This window comes from Colletotrichum jinshuiense, chromosome 2, assembly GCF_051148585.1.
Source record: "Colletotrichum jinshuiense chromosome 2, complete sequence".
Taxonomy (NCBI): domain Eukaryota; kingdom Fungi; phylum Ascomycota; class Sordariomycetes; order Glomerellales; family Glomerellaceae; genus Colletotrichum; species Colletotrichum jinshuiense.
The window spans coordinates 2,161,075-2,182,958 of record NC_139309.1 but is presented as its reverse complement, the minus strand read 5'-3'; the positions used below and the strand labels follow the sequence as shown (position 1 = coordinate 2,182,958).

Below are 21,884 nucleotides of genomic sequence, written 5' to 3'. Positions count from 1 at the left end.
CTTATGAAATTGCGGAGAAAAGAGCGTAGCTATTCCCTTAGGGCCTGGTTTGGCGTTCCGGAGTCATCTGCTTTCATTTTTGTTTCGATCAAGAATACTTGATCTCATAAACCCACGAATACAGTCTTTACTTGTTATATCTATACGCATAGTCTACCCGCTTACCTAGTGTTATCTATTTCCGTCATTTTCTCAAACGTCTTCCGTCTCAGGCAAAAAAAGTTCTCTCCCCAGTGACACCGGTTTATAGGCCCGACCAATATAACTTTACAATATTCCTACAGCACTTTTCCCTGGCTAGTACCACACATACAAATTCTATTCCATCTGAAACCTTGTAGATTACGTTTCAATTGGCTGCCTTGACTTTCCCAAAAGTCAACTTTTCCCACTTCATGAGGCAACCACAGGCGAATGATACAGCTCCCGATGCTATGACCACATAGTGCATATCTGCGATAACACTTGCGACATCTTGGACCGCAATCGCGACTACTCGAGGATCAGCGTCAGCCCAGATCTTGGAGTCAAGTCCAGCCAGTGCTTCCCGAATGTCATGTTCGCTATAGCCCAGCCCCGCAAGTGATCCTTGGAGGCGGTTGAACCCAAGGTTTTGAAAAATGCAACCGGCCAACGACAGAGTTATAGAGATGCCACTGAGTTGCAACATGATGAAGAGAGCAGTGGCATCGAAGCGCCGATTCGCAGGCACACTTTGTGCCATGACGGCAACCCCAGTCTGCCACATGCAACCAGTTCCCGCTCCCATAAGGGTGCTGACGCCCATTATCCTAGCCTCTGATGTCTGAGCTGTGAGTTGTGCCTGAAGTCCGGCACCGATGATAGCTAATGCACCACCGGAAACATAAAATGGGGCGTATCTTCCAATGACAGGAATGAGGCCCGCCGTGACGATCGTAAATACGATAAAAGTGAAAATAAATGGCAAAAGCCGCACAGCCGCAGCAACAGGCTCTAGCCCTTTGGTGAATGCAAAGAACAATGGGGTGTAATATAGAGCAACGCCGTAGCAACTTCCGGCGGCGCATGTCGCCATGCCGACGAGAGCAATAGTTCGGCTCTTGAGAAGATCTGCAGGGATATTACGGTGCTCTTCGTTGGTAAACAGACAGAAATATTGCTGTAAAACGTAAACGGCATAGATGACGCCCACGAACACCCATGCCACTATGGCCGAATTTGAGGACCATGCCCACGTAGAGCCACTGAAGATAAGCGAGGAGCACAGCAGAATGAACCCAACAATGTGTAAGACAACACCTGTCCAGTCAATGGCGAGTAAGCCGGCAATGATGGGAGCTTCATCCGCTAAGCGGATGTTGGGTAAGGCGACCGAGAGGAGTATGACGACGACAGCAAGGATTGGGAGATTGAGGTACATGGCCTGGGAGTTAGTTCACTAGTTAGCATTGAGCAAGTTTCGATACAGTCACGTTGTTACATACCCATCTCCAAGTAGCATGAGGATTTTCAGCGAAAGCTCCTCCCACGACTGGACCTAACGTAAGCCCAACTGCCCAAGCTGCTGCTATAAGACCTTGAAGACGAGGGAGCTCGTTTGGAGTTGTAAAGAGGACATTGATGAATATGCATCTGTTGTGCGTTGTTAGAAAGGTGAGGAGAGACATCGGCAAACTTTTGACCAGTTACATACAATTGGTAGATTCCAGACCCCCCGATGCCTGAAACGGCCCGGCCGATGATGAGAGAGTTAATACCGCTCGCCGACCCAGAAACTGCGGCACCGATGATAAAGATCAAAATGTACAGAACTATCTGCAGCTTTACGTTGCCAAGAGCAGCAAGCTTTCGAACAAGCGGGACCATGCACACCTGCGCGGCGGCATAACCTGTGGCAACCCACGGTAGAAGGTGAACCTGCCCGAAAGCTTTATAAATCGGAGGTTGAATGTTCGCGACGTTGCTGATGTCGTAGCCTAAAAGTAGGTAGTATTGTTAGTTCAGGGATGGTCGGTTGAAAGTCGCTCAGAGCCGGCTAATTACCCAGGAGTATTCCGCCAAGAATGAAGGCCAATTGAACACACGGCCACCTCCAAGCTGCCCAGCCTTCTCTCGGATGCTTGTGTTGGGAGACGGCATCGTTTTCTTCTCGGTTTTCCGGAAGAATGCTGCCCGTACGTGAGCTATTTTGCTCAAAGTCGCTTGCAAGATTGTACTTCGGTTCTGGCTCCATTGCTTATTGAGAATTCGCTTCGCTGCGATCTCTATTGGGAAACAGACGTTGAAAACAGAAGCTTCTGGAGACAAAGCAAAATGCGGCAAGACCAAGATATAAAGAGATTCACTGTAAAGATTTATCCTCATAGTGAGCGGCTGAGCTGATATTCTTCAATCAGACTAGTGAGCTGGAGCCTGATCAGTCCTATGTCACGCTTAAGAAAGGGGTGGGCATTCGGCCATCATCGGACTCCTGTGCGGCGCAGTTTGTTTGCTCCTCGTATAAAATAACCCCAGTCACACCCCAAAATCAGCAAACTGTTTTAGATACATTTTGGGCATTGACCACTTACAACATGAGCTCGTCGTAGGAGACACAAATAATATGCCCGAAACTGGTAGGGAGAGCGATTTGCTAACAACAATGTGGAAAATGATGTGCTCCAAGATCGAATCTCAGCATTGTGCCTCATTTTCATTTCTGCAGCCAAGGATGGAGCAACAAGATAAGCGGGAAGAAGCCTCGGGATAATGATTGGGTGCGTTGAGATATTCGTTCGGCTAGATTTCATGATTGCAAAATCCTCCCAATTCTGACGTACTAACAGACGTGTCAACGAAGTCATGAGGTGCTCACGTCAGCCACCACGCGAAATTTTTTGACGAGAAATTGATTTAAAACGTGTTTGAGCTGCAGAAAAATGCTGTACTGGGTACGTCGTATCATATGTGGTAAGGCTTCTGCACTGGCGACCCTCCCCCGAAGTCCCCTAGCCGTAATGGCGTGTCCACGTTCGGTTCTTGCTCCGCAGAATGGCTGGATTTATGCAGTCAGATAATTGAGCATCGTTGGCAATGCACCCAACGAATGAGCAAGCTAGCAGACGAAAGATGCTCTTTTGCAATTTCGCCGATTTGCACTAGGGGAGCGGCTGAAGGGTCTTGACATAGGTGATCCGGAACCTCCCACAACGCCGCAGGTGATACTAACGATTTCTGAGCATTGTGGAATTGTGGGTGATCACGTCATGCTATATGTCGACTAGATATTGGTCGGTTGAATTGCATCCTGGTTGGATATAGAATGGAATGGAGGCACGCTTGGAGACCTGGTAACTGAGATTTGAAAATTTGTTAAAGGGTAATCGACGGAAAAAAGTTTGTTACGTTGCTTTATTCAACTGGCGAATATCTTTATATAGCATAGAGGTATCTCATATCAGGTAGGACAAAGTTGGAATGAAGGACTGGCCTACTATTTATAATATAGTCAGCTTCCCCGAGCAACACAGGGCAAGAAAGACAAGGGGATTCTACCGGATAGCTATGAGTCGGACATATTCTGTTTTCAGCAGATTAAAGATACTCATCTCAAATTTACATAAGATAGTTGCAAACCAACCGAGACAAGACAGCCAGACCGCCTTAGAGTTGTACGATTAATGTATGTCACGATCACACCGAGGCGATATGACGCAATGTGGCGCGCGAGTAGCTGTTTTCAGAAATTTCATGACTTCTTAAAGAAGTATATGCAACAGAATGACCCACGAACAGACTCCAAGGCGCCGAGGCGCGAGCTTGAGGCCATGACAACCAGAGAGGAGGATCTGATGAATGCCCTTTTGGAATACTGGCGGGTTTGCGATCTGCGTGTGGGTCTGTGCAGTACCACCTTTGAAGGATTGTTTGCATGTGCTGACCAAAGAAAAAGCCAGCCTGAGATTTACCTGGTAGCTGATCTATTCAAGTGTTGCAATAGAACGGGGCTCAACCATTTAGCAGTGAGCACTGTAAGCAGAAGGGCCATTTTACCCCTGACTACATTAATCGTTCTGATATCTTCTCAGTAATTAGCATGCATTTAGGTCTAGTCAGAGCAGATTACGCCTTTCAGAAATTGTCAAACAAACACACCACTAACACTACTTTCTTTGCGTAACACTGAGACTTTCTACCGATTCACTTGTTCCTACGTACATCTGAAGCGGAGGTGACCACTGAGTAACGAGTCAAACACTCGATTCTGTCCGTACTGCTCAGGAAAGTATGATTTTTTGTTCAGAATAGGCTTGATCAGGCTTCTTTCTAACAAATGACTGATATGTTTGTTGCTCTGTAGATAGGAGGTCACTTTATAAAAGGCAGAACTTACGGTGAGTAATAGTTGTTGGGTGTGTTGTGATGTTTTGCATCCATCCATCAGGTCATTCATCGCGTTCCCAAGTCAAGTAAGGTCAAGTAACTAGTGACGGGCGTAGAATCTCTGGCTCCGTGAAACATATTCCTTGTCTTATCGGCTGTGACAGTGGTAGCAACAGCAGCGTTCATGAGATGAGTTGGGTCTAAGTCGACTTCTTTGCTCAGCGCTCTTTTGACAACCAATAGCATAGGGCTGACTCGATTGCTGCTATTAGTATGGATATTGTAATTTGACAAATAATTTCAGCCGTGGTTTGTAGTGAATAAATAGCAGCAAGAGCTGTAGCAACGTTTCTTCAACGACTGGATTTGTTATATAATGTCAACCATAGCTTCGCTGGCGGAACTCATATATCACTGGAATTTGATCACAAACCCGAGCCTGGTTTACCCACTGACTCTATCTCGAGACTTTCAAATTGCTAGTAATGGAATTGCCCCGTAAAAATAACTTTCCTTGCCGCTTGGGCCGGGCTCAAAAGCAACAAACAACAAAAAGTGTCGAATGATGCCAAGTTTGCCCTGTCGACCTGCGATAAATCGACAGAATAAAGCCGTATGGTTGGTTGTACAGAATCGCTATCTTTGGGGTAGAGCCCAAAGAGGTTCAACGCCCGCTTATCATACCAATTTTGCCACCAATCAACCGACATATGCAGCTTGGCAAGTTAGCCTCTTATCCGTAGCCTCCATTGAGTAACTGGGCCTGTGAGGTCCGGCCCAACCCCATCAATTGCCAACTTGATGGCTTCAAGCGGAATGTTCCAGTGAAATTGATTGGTTTCTTGAGCGGCCAATGGGTCGACCCACAGGAACCCAAGACCAGGACAGTGCAGCACACGTCTTGTTGAATACCTGATTCTCTATTGTTCATTAAAGTTGACCGTACCGTAAGATTCCATTTTGGACTGTCCCTTCCCACAGTCTGTCTATGTAACGTCGCTCAGAATAATCCTGGATGCGCCGAGCCAAGCCCGAGAGTGCGGCAAGCTTATCAGAGTAGAAAGTGAAGCGCGAACGGGAGTACGAGCTAACTAGATGAAACCATCAAGTTCCAGTGATATTTATGTCATCACTCTGTATCAACGTTCGAATATTCATGATGTATTCTTCGTATTTATCATGGGTCTGGTCATCATCTTGAAGACCCTCGAGCAATATTCTGAAGCCTATAGCTCGCAACACTCCCACAGCACGCAGCCTCTGGTACGATGAGGGACCCTCATTGACATAGCGCGCTCATGCAGTGTCTAACCTCGCAACAAAAGCGGGGCGTATGCAACAAGATCATATCAAGATGGAGGGTTAGGCTCAATGGTTAAGTCGCGCGATATTCCGGAAGGGTTGAAGTGCTTGGCTCTATACGAATTCACTGGGGAGTCAAGCTCTGATCGAGAGGAGAAGAGAGCTTCTGTTGAACAGGGGCGCCGGGCGCTGCCAAGGTGCAAAGAGAATTATGGTAGTATTCACCTAATGCTACAATTCTTTGCCAGTCTGCTTTGTGTTGCTGATCATCCTCGATGCTTTGACGCCTCCCATGCCACCATCTGTTTGAATAATACAGAGGGCATCAAACTACAGGTATCGAGTGAGCTCTGCTGTCTTCGTAAAGATGATAGCATCTCGTGTAGCCAGCCCTGGGGAGACAGTGTATGTCTATTGACGTCTGTATGTCCTCAAGGGTGTGTTTGGCCATCCGTGTGGGGTACGAACCAGAGCCTCAGCAGTAATTTATGGGCGAAGTACTCTGCTCGAGGCGCCTCGGTTCCGCGGACGAAAACGGGGGGGGGGGGGGGGGGGGGGGGAGGGGGGCTGGCCCTGGACCCTCGCCAACGTCGATGACCCGAGTTGGAAGAACAGGGGCATCGCGTTTGTGACAGGGTGGGGGTATTGCAGCCCCAAAGGGAGTCAGCAAGTTGCATGAGTTCCTAGACAATCCGAGATCCACTATCTTGCTATCGCTGCAAACGCACCGATACCTTATTTGGATTGAATGGTGTGAATGGACACCTCTCTAACAGCCTCGGTATTCTTGGCAATGGTCGCCTCTGACTCGTCGCCATCGTATTCTGTGCGGCCGGAAAGATATGACGCGAGCCTGGGCCATAGTATGATAGCGTCGTCAGCTGGAAGTGGCCAGTTCACCATCAGTGACTCCAGGGTTGCAGTCAGTTTGACTTCGAGGATGCTCTTTTGCAGGTCATTGACGTCTGAATGGGTACCATAAATCAAACGTTGACGAATTAGACTGCAGAGTCCACAGTTAGCGGAGGCGGCGCGTTCCAAGCACTGGAAATTGGCAGTGATGACGTGGATGGACTCGGCAGCATCGGCAAGTAGCTTGACCTCCAAGGCTCGGCACCGATCACATTAGACTTGGTTAGGCTCGTTAGACTCCATTTTTACAGCAGGTTGATTCGTAAACTGATTGCGACCTATGGGTGACGTGGTATCTGGGGGATCCGAAAACCTTTTATTAGGCCTGATAACTGTAGATATGCAGATGCACGCTGATGAAGCAATGCATGCTGCACTGGCAGCATCAGGAAATCAAATCCAGACTGATTTTTGGGTTGATTTTCTGCGCACATTGCATCGTGATCATAAGCTGACAGGTTTTTGACTTCGATGCCGAAATTTGCAGGTTGGATGGCCGATTCTGGGTCGGGTTGAAGTCGACTTGGCAGCATGAGAGATAAAGGCAACCTGCAAATGGGACTTAGACTGCAACAAAAGATGTTGTACGATAATATTGCCTGAAATTTACGGTAACCCCCTAATTCAAGAGTACAGACATGGAAGATTCCCAAGCCTTTGGCCCAGTATACGCTGGGATATAGAAGTATTGAACACTTTTCGCACACTAGCAGAGAAACTCTTATATGCGCTAGGTTGATTTTGATGCATAAATCACACCGCAGCTTCATGATAAGGAGAAAATCTATTCTTATTTCAATTAATTTAGCTTTGTTTAATCAAAATCGAACACTAGCTATTCAGGCTCGGCAAAAGGAGGCTGACTACGCTGGCTAATAACAAGACAGATCGGTTACAATATCATAGCCTAAGAGGTAGTCATGGGGTTCTGTTAACAAACAGACAAAGGTTCGTCAGTCGATTGATATCTTTTGCTGGGACGAGCCATTCGATACCCTAATGTAACGGCATGTTTTGCCACACGTTATGTTTCTAAGCCTAACAGTGGCTCGACAGCAGTGGCTGTAAGACTTTGCCGATGGGTTGCTGTATAGGCATCATTAATCTAGGCCGCTCTTGTCGCTATGCCGCTTCATATTCTTGTTCTTTGTTGCGGCAGAACATGCTTCATCAGTTAATGGAGTGGATTGAAAAACATTAGAACAATTCAGGAGTAAAGCTCAAATATTTTATGATGCAGTCTTTGAAGATGCAATAAATACGTTCGATGCCTAGATGGGCGGGAACGAAGGTGCTGAGTATAGTTGTGGGCGCACACCGATTCTTAGGATTCCCACCCTATCATCTGATCTCGCCACCTTGAGCCGCTTTCCACTTGAATGATCGACAATGAAAAGTTGGCTATTAGCAGGTCGATCTCAATCCACATATTTGAAAAATATTTGATAGGCCAGTGAGTGACCCATCCAGAGCTGGACTTATGGACGGCAATGATCGTTTGCCCCCTCTCGAGATCTCCTGTTCAGCCAGGGGCTTCTTGCTGCGAAGCTATCATAGTTAGGTACGTAGAAAGATTACAAGAACACAGAAACCAAGAAATTCACGTTGAGCAGTATTTGCTTGTTTTGGGTAAAATTGTGTGTGCTTTTCATAATCATAATTGGCCGCCTGAGCTTCCCAGAGTCACTTGCAGACTGCTGTTACGTCTTGGCATCAATTTGAGTTCGGCCAGGGGTCATGTATCTGTGTAAGCTATGCTGATTCATGTGAATTGGCCGAAATGTAACGGTTCCAGTCGCGACTTATTGGCAAAAATACGATGCGCCACCCCCAAAGCGTTGTCCATTGTCCCCAGAAATTCGCTCTCGCTGTTTTTGATCGGTATCGTGAGAAACATCTAATCGAGACCAAGCAATTGAATGCCAGTCATGTCAGGTTCAATCACAAAACTGGATAAACGGCACCCAGAGTTTTGGTGTTTTGTCAACACAGCCACTCAAAGGAGATAAAACAGGCTAGAATCGTGGCCAGCGCGGTTTTACTCTGCATATGTGGTCCCAGCGTGGCAGCGCAAGATACATCCTGGTTCCCCACGGCAACAGCGAAAGCGAGGCGGCCTGCCAAATTCACCTCTTGTCAGACGTGCTTCAAATGCAGCTGTCTACATATAGTTCAACGACAAAACACGGGATGAAGGGTCTGTGCTGCTTCAAGTATCATCAAATGGGACGGCGAGAGCGAGCCTCAAGGCTTTAACAAACAGCTGGACTATTGCGCACTGTCCAGGACGCACGTTCTGTAATACCTTTTATTTATTTAGAATCGGCACCCTACCTTGGGTGCTGTTTTGTGATGTTAAGACAATTGATGAGGATTGTACACAAGTGATGCCTCCGATGAACGTAAGTTAATTTCAGCGGCAAAAAAGTGCCGTGAAAGAGATTTCACAATCAAATTATTTAGCTATAGGTGTGTATATGGGTAGAAATAGTATTACGGGCCAAATAAACACAATCGTATCCGCAGTTGGTTGCGCCCCATCTGAACGAGGGCGAAGCATTGGTAGGAGCTCAGAACTAGCTGAGTATGCCAGCTTGATCCAGTTTTCGAAACCGAGCCTCCGATCTGTTTTGATGTAAACTCTGCCAGCTTTTCGAGTCGCTCAAAAGCTCCTTAATTAGTGGCCCACATCGGTATTTGCTATCCTAGTGTCGATCTGAAGCCTCAAAGATCCCCCACACTTGTCGGAATGGGTGGCATTGACTGGGTAGGCCGGTTCACGTAGATTGGACGAGTGGCTTGGCTTCAGATAAAATTCTCCGCTAGTTTGCTGTAGGGCAGATCGTCGTAAGGCAAGGCAGACTGAAAGACAACTGGTCGTGAAACGCCTAGTCTCACTATTCACACTCGAGAGACGGTAGATCAATTGCCATTTGCTAGGGCGACCCCGGCACAACGATCCGGATAGAGGCTGCCGGCAGCCGTTCATTGGATCTCCAGCGGTGTCAATGCCAGACGCCCCACTCGGGGTTTCCCGTGCTGCGTAACGGCGCAAGGACGTTAATTTGGGTATCGGTCTCGGTCTCGGTCTCGCGGTACGGGGCGTGGTTCAGAGGGCCGTCCCTAGGCAGTGCAATACACCAAATACGAACGAATGTATTGCCATCACAGTGATATGCTCGACTTGTGCGGGCAGATCTTGTTTTAAGCTCAAACGTCGTCATGACAAATGACTCGATCAGGACATCGATGTTTTCTTTAATAGTCCTCTATCGACGCATCAAATAATTGCATTTACAGCAGTCAACATCACATCAAGTCGACGACACTCTCAATTCCATCCGCAGCGATCGAAATACCCCTAACGTGTGACTCCATCAGTCGATGCTACAATATAAAAACTAGCGCAACACCAAGTTCAAGATCTCGAAACACGAATTCGCTTTTTTCGAAACTCGACAACAATATATATTTTCCAACATGGCTGAACAATCCCCCGTCAGCTTTCCGCCGGTCTCCAGCGAAGTGGTTAATCTTGCCATTGCCGAAATAGCGATTTACGGTCTTCTGTTTCCACTAGCGGTGTGGATCACATGGAAACATGGGAAGAAGGGCATGGTTTGCTGGCCGATATTTGTCTCTCACTTCTTCATGAGATTCATTGCCGACATCTACATCGTCATCAAGAAAGATGAACCTTTACTTCCGAACCAGTTCAACATTATGACGAGTGCTGGAAGCTTGGCATGCTTATCACTTACACTGATTGGCATCGTTTACGAAGCGTAAGATATCAACTTAATGGTTGAGAGATGCAGAGACTAATCAGTTTAATTGTGCAGCAACATCATTCTCCCAGCACCCCCGAAGCGTTGGACCGAAAAGATTATCTTGGGAGCTACTCATCTTTGCAACACTGCGGGCATCGGCATGTCCACATACGGAGGAGCACCAAGCCACTCTGGCGGCGTTATAAACGAAAACTTGAACCAGATCGGAAACTGCCTGCAACTCTTCGTTATGTTTGCTGTCTGCTTCTGGATGTGGCCCACATTCAAGCGCATTCAATCCGCATCCAGCCCCAACTGCCGCCCTGCCATGCTCATGCTCAGAGCTACCGTTATCGGAATGCCGTTCCACCTGATCCACCTGGCCTACACCACAACATACTCCTTCAACCGAATTCCCAGCCTGGATCCCGTAATGGGCACTTTCGCAACGAAGCTTGTTCTGCTCTTTGGCACGCAACTTGGCGTCACCATTGCCATGCTCGGAGGCGGCTGGCTCGGTATGAGTGCCGATCTTCCCAAGACAGTTCAGGTAGAACTTTCCCCTTCCGATATCGAAGGCAACAACAATTCTGTGAGCGACAACATTCCTTTGTCTCGGGACTGGAGCAGGGACGACATCGCCAGATCGAAGCTGGGCTTGGTCTAAAACGCTCCGTCGTTCTTTTCTTTGGGGCTTTCCGCGATATATTTCCATTGCATTGCGCAGCGAAAAAATGGTCAGGAAACTGACGACAGAGCCCCTAGGACAACTCATCCCAGACCGGAAGGTTTCGACTCGGAGGACGAACCCGATCGAGGAAAGGTGCCAGAGCCTGGGAGGTCGCTGTAGGCGACAACAGGGACTAGTGAGCTAGTCATGACGTGCAGGACACGGGCCCAGGCTGATATAGGATGCCGAATTCATCTGGTGATGATTGAGTGCAATGGGCGGTTCTGCCAGACTTGTTTGCTCCGGTTATTTGTATGCTTCTAACTCTTTCGGCATATAGAGTGTACAAAAGGTTGCGTGCTATTTAAGCGATAGTTTTTCCTAAAGTCAATTTATTCTGTCTTTTTCATCTTATGGCTTGAGCATCTCCCCGCCTATTTTCTAATGATTAATGGTAGGCAAACGGTGGTGAAAACTTGTTATCTATCAAGGTGCATGCTAACAGAATTTTCAGTCAGTCTTCACTGATAATCTCAGCGAAACCCCCCAAATAAGAAGCATAGCAACAAACTGCGACAGAAGCATATAGGGAAATACCCAAAGACCTGCCACTTGAGTTATGGCCCCCAACAGATAAGGGAGTATGGCACCACCAACTTGACCAATCGAGGCCACGAATGAGACCGCGCCAACGTGAAGCTCCTTTGGTAAGAAATGAACGAGTTGAACAATAGACGATGGGAAAAGAGGCCCCATGATGAACCCGAGTAAGGTCATGGAAAGCATCGAAACCCACAAGACTCGAACGAGCATGAATAGCAAGACAAGAACAGGCCCAAGGAGGAGGTAAATGACTACTGCATATCTCACTCCAAGCCTGTCTGTCACAAAACCCAATGCTAACCGTCCGACTGCCATGCCTGCCCAGAATCCTGAGGAGCAAATGCTGGAGGCGTAGGTACTGCCATGGCGGACACGCAACATATATGCTACGACCCAGCCCGATATTGTGGACTCAGCACCGACATCCACCAAGAGATAAGCGGCGTAGACCCAAGTTGCGCCATATCGAAAGATAGCTTGTTGGTTTACTTGTTCATCTGGATTGCGTTGCTTTGCCTTGCTTGCGTGGTACTTTGCCGAATCCTGATGCCGAAACGCCAGAAACAAAACTACAACTTCCAAAGCCGATGCAGCAGCCTGCAGCAAAATATGGTCAGCCAGCCAACTTCCTTGTATATGGTATGCTCCAGACGTACCAGCGCGTAGTACCACTGATACCATAGCCCACTATTTGCGGAGAACAATATGCCAGCAAGATATGGGCAGATAGCTGCACCTGTCGAGAACGAGCCGTGCAACAAGCCTGACAAGGTATTCGCGTTCTTCTGACCAGCGACCCAGGCACACCACGATCCATCCAAAAGGCCCATACCGAAAGAACCTACAGCGACCGCGACGAGAAATAATGGGAAAGGTGGATGAAAGGCACCTGTGATGGCGCAAAGAAGGTGGCATGCTGGACCGATGAGGGCAATTCCTCTTTGACCGAAATTTGTATGAACGCGGTTGCTAAGTAGCGATGCAAGACAATATCCCACTGGCCCAACAAGAAAGATTGCCGACACGTGTATGTCGGTCAGCTGGTAGTATTTTTGGAGGTGCGGCATCGTCACACCGATGGTAGATACGAAAAGCCCCAAAACAACGAATGAACAGGCGGCTGCTGCCATTCTGAACGCTATCTCGTCCTGAGTTTCTCCATTGTCATTCAAAGCTGCACAGGGCCCGGTATCGTCGGTTGCTGCATTGCGAAATGATACAATGCTGTCGCCTTCATTTTCTCCAACTGCTGGATTCAGTAAAGGCTCTGTCTCCGTGACATCGAGAGATGCAGACGGTGGGGAGGGGGACGGCATTTAATGATGTAGCACAAGATAGTCGATCTTGATAACCATGAAACTCGGTAGTGGATGCAATGCTAAGAAAGGACGATAGATGCTTTTGCAGAGGACGTGATGGAGTTGAATGTGGTTGATTATAGGTCGTTTCAGGTGCGGTGGCTGGTCTCGTCACCCCGTGGGGGTGGGGCGGGTGCCAGGGCCATTCGTCGCCCCCATGACGTCCGGGCTGTAGCTCCAACGGAAAAGCCGCGCACTACCGCCGGGCAATCTTACCGCTTTAGGAACATGTCCCAGCCATTGTTGTATCATTGACTGTCTTAGTTGTCGCCGCGGATTAAATATTAAAGAGTGTCGGCCGCGTCTAGATTATATGAACAAGAAACCTCTGGTCCGAGTACTCCTCATCGGCTAGTACCTCTGCGCAAGATGTCTCAGCAACTTGCGCTCCAGAAGCCTCCAAGAGCTCCATGAATGGATGGTAGTTGTCTCCCTCGTCTCCATCAAAGTCAAAATAAAAGAAACCAATACGGCTGTATTGGCCCTTTTCCAGTCCTGTTTCCTCAAGAACAAGTCCCAAAATAGCCAAATTTTTAATCCATAATCCGTCTGGACCACGGGAGGGACGAACTATTAGGCCCTCCTACTACCGGAAGGAAATAGACTTTCGACAATAATCTGGCGCCAGAAGTGGGTCAAGTGTTCTTCGTTGGCTACATTTGATTGGGACCATCACGAGCTTCTAATGAATCAAGAACACATCTAGCCTGCTGTGACTTGCGTCTTCAAGGTAGTCAAGTCGAAAGTCGTGATAGCTATGACCTCAGACGTAACGGGAAAAGTCTCGAAAATATGTAATTGGGGTTGTTCCTACTTTGACTTGAATGATGCTAATAGTCATTTAATCACATTAGATCCTTACGTGTCTTATTCACTTGACGTCTTCGAGTTTTATCCAACCAAATGGATGTGGGGACCATTAGTCTAATGGTGTTGTGCCATGGACCTGCTCGTAAATCCATACGGGAATTTAGGTATTGTGTTATACCATTGCTGTTATACTTGGCATGCAGTTCACAATAACCTGGGCGTGATAAATACGAAAGTGATTAATTCTATAAAACATGTCGTAGTCCAGAGTCTGCACTCTTTACTCACGCCGACAAATTTCGCTCTTAACTACGTAAAGGCTCAGTGGCTCAATCCCTTCGCATGGGCTTTCGCCACATGCCCCCAGTATCTTTGCGCGCTTCTCTCTCTGAGCCGTCTTCCATATCTAGTCGCTAGAAATATGCTTGCATTCCACACGAACCCAATCACTCCCACAATGATATAGGTATCACGATACCCCATGTGATTCAACCATGGTGTAATGCCGTAGTTGATCGCAAAACTCATCGTATTACGGATTATCACGCATGTGGTGATCATGTCACCGCTGAGCTGCGGGTATGAAGCGATGGCATACCCAAGGGACCCGGCAACAGCAAGTGCGTTGTTGATGGCAAGTGTGAATTGGGAGATAACCAGACCAATCCAATGGATATGGTAGGTTACACCTAAGCCATAAAGAATCATGCTGAATGGTACCAGAAACATTGAAGCTGCGAATAGCCACAATGAATGTTCTGCCTCGGAGATGCCGTTATTGCGGCGCGCAAGCCGAATTGTCAGAATTCGGCCGACCTTGCCACAGTAGTAACCCCTAATCAGAAGATGGTGGTCAGCTAACACATAACCAAGGTTTCAGTCTTTTGATTGTAAGAAAACATACCCGACAAGAGTGCCCAGTAGTCCACCAGCATATGCGGCAGCCACGCCAGCTGTGGAGAAACCGTACATCGTAGTATAGACGGTGCCAGCTGTGGCATTTTGGACACCCGACCATACCAAGTTGTTGGCGCCATACATCAAGCTAAAATTTAATTAGCGGTCGTACCGATTGTAAAGTTTGCACGCTTCCTACCCAGCATAAAGAACTGAGGGGTATGTGAATCCCCTGAGGCCACCTAGTGCAATATCAAGCATCCGGTTGGGTCTAGATTTATCCTTGATGCCAAGTTTTTGGATGTAAGTCTTTCGGGGATACAGAACCTGCCCTGTTTCACTGTCAACAGGCGTAGTGCTTGGTTCTTTCTGTTCGCCAGTCTTCTGTGAAAATTTTTCATCGACTTCACTGCCATTGGGCAGTTCTGCTGTTGCAGATTCAGAAGTCGCAGTAGAGGCCTCCTCAGCTGGTCTAGCAGCTCGATCATAGTTGGTTTCTTCCATGAATAGGAAGCAGTACACAAGGGCAATGCCGTTGAAGATAGAACACCACCACTGTAATATTCGGGTCAGAATCTGCAACCTACAGGCGGAAGAGCTGCTGAAAACACTCACCAAAGTCCATTTCCAACCCATGCCAACGTTGATAAAGCCGGAAAGCATTGGTGCAAGCTTGCCCGTCATCGATAGACCCCAGCCATACAAGGCAAGATACTTAGGCCGTTGGTGCGCAAACCACTATTTTCAGTTAGCTCAGCATAATCTAAAGCGACAGAGAAGCAGCCTAGAATTCAAGGTAACCTTACAATATCAGTTATTGATATTTCGCAGAGAGATTCAACTGGTGCCCCAAAGAGGCCAAGCAAGATACGGCTTGCCAGGTACGTATGCTTCGTTGTGCACATCGGCGCTGTGGCAAGAATCACCTAGGATGGATAAAGTTAAGAGCCATTCGAACTTGACGGACTCTTCACACATACGATGTTCGCAATCAATGACGCAAGGTAAGCAGGTCTTTTGCCGTACTGAAGAGCAAGCGGCTGCCAGATCAGACAACCCCAGCCGTAGAACAGAAACTATCATTTCAGTTTGTCAGCGACTAATTCGGTCTCTTGAGAAGTCCAAACTCACCATGATTCCTGTGCCATTGTTGATATCGGCGAGGGACAGCCCGGTTGCCGCTCTGATTGGAGTTACAACGGAGTATACTGCACTGCTAGGAATTGCAATCATGATTGTGTACATAAGAACACACGATGTTGCCAGAAGTTTCCGCTTCATTGTCCAGTTTAACGGGTCTTCTGGGTCATCGGATGGGCGAGGGACAAGGACGATATCCTGCTCATCTGCACCTGCTGCATGCTTCCCGACAATGGAGCCATCCACATCAATAAGCCTTACAGTTCCCGGAGGCAGGCTGTTTCCTTCTTCACTGCCATGGTTTGGATGTACCATGCTTTCGATCTTAACTTTGGGGTTTTAAGTAAATTCTAGTAAACAAAGAGAAGAATATTTTGAATTCTCGGAAGGTAGTCCCGTTCAAATTCAACAGCGATGCGCACAAGAATGGGGAACTTGAAAGTTCAGGTTTGAAGAGTGCGACTTGGGCTCCTACTTATTGGACTCGTCGTCAAAGAGTTGCAGTGTCACCATACGCGGACCAATTCACCGAGACGAAGTGTCGATGCCAATTAAATGCGCCTTTCTAGGTGTGCAGATAAGCTGCAGCTGAGCGTCAGGGGTGCGCAGATAAGAATTATGGACCTGGGACATCGTCCTCGCTTTCGTTGGACATCGACGAAACCAAACCAAATGCGCTGATAACAGGCTCAAGCATCAATAGAGAATTGCAGCTTCATGTCCGCCAGGCCGGGGGTGGAGATAAGGAAGAACATGCCTGGTTCCGCAATCAAATGTATGGATAACCTAGGTAGATTCCCGGTCTCCATCCAGCTCCATATGCTCCATCAGCCCGCGGATTGCGGAGCTTTGATGCCTACAAGCATGCAAAGATGACGAGCCTTGTATCAGAGATGGGCCCGCTTGGCCCGCCTTTGAACCAATTTGGCAGTTGACAGCGATAGGGAAACAGACTACCATTCGGTCCCTCGGCAGCTACAGCTGATAGCGAGCCGTAAACGGGCAACAGGGGATCATACACAGAGTACATAGCGTGAAGGCTCTCTGAGCAGCGCATTGCTTGTGAGGAAATTTTAGATTCACTGCTACTATCCTTAGTCGCTTTTAATCGTATTTACAGAATGACCGTCACAAAAACTTCGAAGGATTGGAAGGAACTCGCGCAGATATGCATTGACATCCAACAAAAGTCTATACCGAAACAGTATTTACTCCCCAAAGACAAAATCCCATCCAAAACCCGTCGAAATGTCCAAAGGATCCCATATGAGGCGGGGATCCTGACACCCGAGGAGCTTTTAATGACAGAGCAAGATGCATCTGGCCTACTGGAAAGATACAGAAATGGACAATGGTCGGTTAGACAAGTCGTCACAGCATTTCTCAAGAGGACAACGATCATACAGCAGATGGTAAACCTTTTTCTAAATTGAAATGGTTTAACGACCTGAATACTAATCGGATTCCTTGAGAAAGACCAACTTTGTAACCGAGATTCTCGCCGAAGCGGCCTTGGCAAAGGCCGATGAACTCGATGCGCACTTTCACAACACTGGACAGCTGGCTGGCCCGCTCCATGGAATTCCGATTTCTGTTAAGGTTTGTGTATCCGGCGTGCAACAACCGTTTACTATGCATGTGCTAAAACTGTAGTTATTAGGAGCATATCGGCATGGGAGGTCACATTACTCACGCCGGTTTTGTCTCAAAGATTGTGAATGTCCCGCTTGAGGATGCTCTTTCGATCCAGATTCTGAAGAAGGCGGGAGCCGTTATCCACGTGAGGACAAATCAACCCCAGTCACTCATGGTATGTAAACCTAAGGCTCCGTCTCAAGCAGCTTGCCGAGCCAGGACAAACACTAGGTAATGCCGTGAATTCAGTGCGCTAACATATGTGGCAATTAATAGCACTTAGACTGCAATAACAATATAACTGGTCTAACGCTGAATCCGCACAATCTTCTCCTCTCACCAGGAGGGTCTTCAGGAGGCGAGGGTGTTTCTGTTGGGGCAAAATGCTCTGTTATTGGTGTTGGCACCGATATTGGAGGTAGCATACGCATTCCCGCAGCTTTCAACGGTTGCTATGGTCTTCGACCCACTGCATTGCGTGTTCCTAACCTGGGAAACTTTGGGATCACTTCTGGCCAGGAAAGCATTCGAGGAGTTGTTGGGCCGTTAGGCCAAAGCATCGATGACTTGAACCTTTTCATGGGGGCGGTGCTTTCAGCGGAGCCCTGGGATACTGAAACAATGTTGGTACCAGTTCCTTGGAGACAAGTTAGTCTTAAAAAAGAGATTACGGTGGGCATAATGCTTGATGATGGGTAAGTTCAGCTACACCATTCTGCCGAAAACAAAGGGTCACTGCAAAAGAATGTTGCGGTACTGACTTATTTAGTTATGTGAAACCTCACCCACCAGTTTTAAGAGCACTCAAAACCGCAGAAGAAAAATTGAAAGCTTCAGGAATCAGAGTGGTCGATTGGGAGGCATATGACCACGGTCGTGGCTGGGACATTGTTGTAAGTATTCACCAGCGCAATTTCAACACGCAGAAGTCCACAGTGTATGATGGTCTGGCTAACAAATCAAAAAGTCCGCTTTGTATTTTCCTCAAGGACCAAAACCATATCTCGACACATTTGCTGAGAGTGGCGAGCCAACACTACCTCTCACTAACCATGCCTTTAGCTTCTCGAATACTGAACCACTCACCGTCGCCCAGAACTGGAACTGGAATTACGAGAGAGAAACTTACAGAAGACAATATCATGCTCTAATGAAGGAAAAAGGCGTAGATTTCATCCTATGCCCTGCGTACGTCGGCGCTGGAGTTTTGCAAGGCGGTGCCAAGTATTGGAATTACACTGCTATCTGGAATATTCTAGACCAGCCAGCAGTGGTTCTCCCGAGCGGTATTAACGTTGATAAAGTTGTTGACCAGCCTAAATTGGACTATAAGCCAAGGAACAAGAAAGATGAGGAGGAATGGGAAGCTTGTAAGCAATTTTCAACCCCTCCAGCTATCCTACTGGTGAGTTTGCCAATTTAGCTGACACCTACTTCAAGATGATGCAGAACTTTTTGATGGGATACCCATTTGTCTACAACTTGTTGGAAAGCATTTCCAAGATGAGGAAGTGCTACAAGCCGCTAAATTGGTAGACCAAATCTTAAAGAACTGCAACTAAGACTGATGGATGCGCTTGAGAAAAGAGTGCCAGTTTAGTCAATTTTGTGAGAAGAAAACTTTATGTAGCTACCAGATTTGATAAAGAATCTTTTATTGCCATTATATAGTGCCGCGCCACTTTGAAACTTTAGTTCCTTACGGCATGTACACGCAAAGACCATTTTGGTGTGAGTTTTACCCATACCAAACCAACTCTGAACGCTTTGGATTGATATTTGATGTCAATGGAATTCCTTCGAATCAAATCACCATTTATATCAATTCATTAAAGACAACAGAATGCCAATGAATTGATGTATTTGCGAGTTAGATCAAATTACGAAAGGCTGCATGACGGACTAATTACACAAAAGGATGACAGCAACAAAGGGATAGGCATGGACTTGATCACTGCACCTGATAGTACGGTGACGTATGATAACTACCATCTTATCACTGTCTGCTTGAATCGGCGGTGGCTGAGTAGATAACATGGCCGCGGGGATCCAACTGTGCCATCCAGTCACCGACAGCCGATAGCACTGTTATCCGCAAAACTTGTATCTGATCCTATTCGTCCGCTCAAAATTCTTTATCAGAACCAAGAAGATGGTTAAGGTGGTCCTGTGGGGTAACCGGCTGGCATGGAAAGTCGAGACGATCTATGCACGGGGTGGCCCGGATTGACGGGGAAGTTCGAGACGAGCTTGCGTGAGCATCCGAGCAGGGTGTTTTCATCGCTGTCAAATGCCTTTTTCAGACGAGTGGACTTGCCTACAATTTACCACCACATTTACTAGTATCGCGTTGGAATAACGGCGGTCGCGGCCAACAAGCAACCTGAACAGTTAATCATGCCCGGTTTTCCCATCAACTCACGGCGTCTTCAGCACTACCAGTCGCCGCAATAACGATCAATTCAATTTTTCAAATCTTGAACATTGAATACTGATATTGGCTTTTGGCTGTTCCTTACTTATTTGCTTGCCAAGATGAATCGCCTTGTTGAGACAGTAGACCTGTCCAACACAACGACTGCATACTATGCCCCGGCAACGATCACTCGAGCCGGTTCGCTCGTGCACGTATCCGGCATGCCCGGCAGCACCAAAGATGGTCAAGTTCCTGCAGACTATGAGTCGCAGATCCATCTTGCACTACTTAATCTGCGAAAGATAATCATTACTGCCGGCACGAGAATCTCAAACATTGCGAGTCTGACACTCTTCATCGTCGACTACGACGCGACTACCCGTCAACATGCTCGTCATATTCAACGTTTCTTGGGTAGACATCGGCCCGCGATTACACTTGTTCCAGTCCAGAAGCTTGCAGCTCCCGGTTGGCTGTTCGAGATCAATGCAGTAATCGCTCGCCCGGAGGCAGTGCCTGTACCACCAAGACTCTCTTCTATTCCGCAAGCCGTCGATGTCGTCATAATCGGTGCTGGACTTGCAGGCCTCGCTGCAGCTCATGAAGTACGCCGTACCGGCCTTGAGTGCGTGGTGTTGGAGGCGCGCGATCGCGTAGGAGGCAAAACATGGAGCCAATCGATCGAACCCGAAGGGGGCAAAGGATATTTCGATCTTGGAGCAGCCTGGATTAACGACACAAATCAGACGAAAATGTACGAACTTGTTAAGAAGTATGGAGTGGAATTAATCGAACAAAACACCAATGGGAATTGTGTCCTACAAGACTTTGATGGCACATGCACCCCATTTCCATACGGAGAGTTGCCTAAGGTATTCAAATATCCCAAGAGTCATGAAACTATTGAAACAAATTTACTAACGTTGTTAAAGTTCAGCGACTCGACACGCGAACACCTGGCTCAGATTCGGGACATGGTTGAGGCTGATTGCCAAGTCCTGGATGTGTTCAGACCGAAGAACACGACCCTAGACTCCCTGACTTTCGAAGCTTATCTAAAGTCGCGCGGCGCTGACGATACTGCATTGGCTACAGCTACCGTCTGGACACGCGCCATGTTAGGCCAGGAGCCGCGAGACATCTCGGCACTCTACTTCCTTAACTATTGCAAATCGGGCGGAGGTCTACTACAAATGCGATCAGATCGCAAAGACGGTGGGCAATATCTGCGGGTTCGCCATGGAACACAGGTATTCTCCAAGGAAATGGCTGCTTCCTTACCCGATGGAACTGTTCGCCTGTCGAGTCCAGTTCAGGCAGTTATGCAAAGTGATAGCGGCTCTGTAAAGGTAGAAGCCAACGGTGTGGTCTATGCCGCCAAGAAGGTTATCACTACAGTGCCCGGTCCGGTACTCAAGACGATATCCTTCACCCCGAGCCTGCCGCCCGCAAAGTTGGCTTGGGTCGACTCTCTCACCTACGGTTACTACACAAAAGCTATGATGGAGTTTAGCTCACCTTTCTGGGCCAAAGGGGGATTTTGTGGTTTGGCACAGTCTTTCATTGGTCCCGCCTCTGTTGTTCGGGACACGAGCAGCCCCGTCGATGGCAAGTTTGTCTTGACATGTTTTATGGCCGGAGAGCCAGGAAAGTTCTGGGCATCATCGACAACCACGGAACGCGAGAATTCTCTATTGGCCCAACTAAGTGAGTTGTTTGGGGTAGGCAACATTCGCCAGCAATTCTTGCAGATGGTTTTCTACGAGTGGGTTAACGATGAGTATTCCGGATGGGGATGCCCTTGCACATCACTTCCACCTGGCGTCCTTGATACACTTGGAGGAGACGCCTTGAGGGAGCCTTTTAAGAGTCTGCACTTTGCTGGGACGGAAACAGCAGGTGAGTGGAAGGGTTATATGGAAGGTGCCGTACGCAGTGGTGAACGAGCAGGAGCCGAGGTGGTAAAGGGTTTGAATACTGGCATTGTTTCGCGACTTTAGATAGAAACACCCATGAATAATTGTGAA

At 47.7% G+C, this 21,884-nt stretch overlaps 5 protein-coding genes across 5 annotated transcripts; 3 read left to right on the top strand and 2 right to left on the bottom strand.

Annotated features, from left to right (window-relative positions):
* Positions 1-349: 349 nt before the first annotated feature.
* Positions 350-2,215, bottom strand: EsH8_II_000596 (uncharacterized protein; the record flags this gene model as incomplete). Its single annotated transcript, XM_083263894.1, has 4 exons — positions 350-1,405; positions 1,467-1,614; positions 1,676-1,958; positions 2,161-2,215. 4 exons carry the CDS (start codon positions 2,213-2,215, stop codon positions 350-352), a joined length of 1,542 nt encoding a protein of 513 aa, XP_083121216.1.
* A 7,823-nt stretch (positions 2,216-10,038) lies between these two features.
* EsH8_II_000595 (uncharacterized protein) lies at positions 10,039-10,995 on the top strand (the record flags this gene model as incomplete). Its single annotated transcript, XM_083263893.1, has 2 exons — positions 10,039-10,343; positions 10,401-10,995. The coding sequence occupies 2 exons, from the start codon at positions 10,039-10,041 to the stop codon at positions 10,993-10,995; spliced, it is 900 nt and encodes a 299-aa protein (XP_083121215.1).
* A 3,095-nt stretch (positions 10,996-14,090) lies between these two features.
* On the bottom strand, positions 14,091-16,121 carry EsH8_II_000594 (uncharacterized protein; the record flags this gene model as incomplete). The annotated part of the gene is made up of 7 exons (XM_083263892.1): positions 14,091-14,604; positions 14,674-14,814; positions 14,866-15,221; positions 15,282-15,404; positions 15,473-15,592; positions 15,647-15,742; positions 15,798-16,121. The coding sequence occupies 7 exons, from the start codon at positions 16,119-16,121 to the stop codon at positions 14,091-14,093; spliced, it is 1,674 nt and encodes a 557-aa protein (XP_083121214.1).
* Positions 16,122-16,927: 806 nt separating this feature from the next.
* Positions 16,928-19,003, top strand: EsH8_II_000593 (uncharacterized protein; the record flags this gene model as incomplete). Its single annotated transcript, XM_083263891.1, has 7 exons — positions 16,928-17,218; positions 17,283-17,405; positions 17,467-17,616; positions 17,718-18,136; positions 18,211-18,334; positions 18,409-18,811; positions 18,882-19,003. 7 exons carry the CDS (start codon positions 16,928-16,930, stop codon positions 19,001-19,003), a joined length of 1,632 nt encoding a protein of 543 aa, XP_083121213.1.
* Positions 19,004-19,976: 973 nt separating this feature from the next.
* On the top strand, positions 19,977-21,857 carry EsH8_II_000592 (uncharacterized protein; the record flags this gene model as incomplete). The annotated part of the gene is made up of 2 exons (XM_083263890.1): positions 19,977-20,729; positions 20,790-21,857. 2 exons carry the CDS (start codon positions 19,977-19,979, stop codon positions 21,855-21,857), a joined length of 1,821 nt encoding a protein of 606 aa, XP_083121212.1.
* Positions 21,858-21,884: the final 27 nt, after the last annotated feature.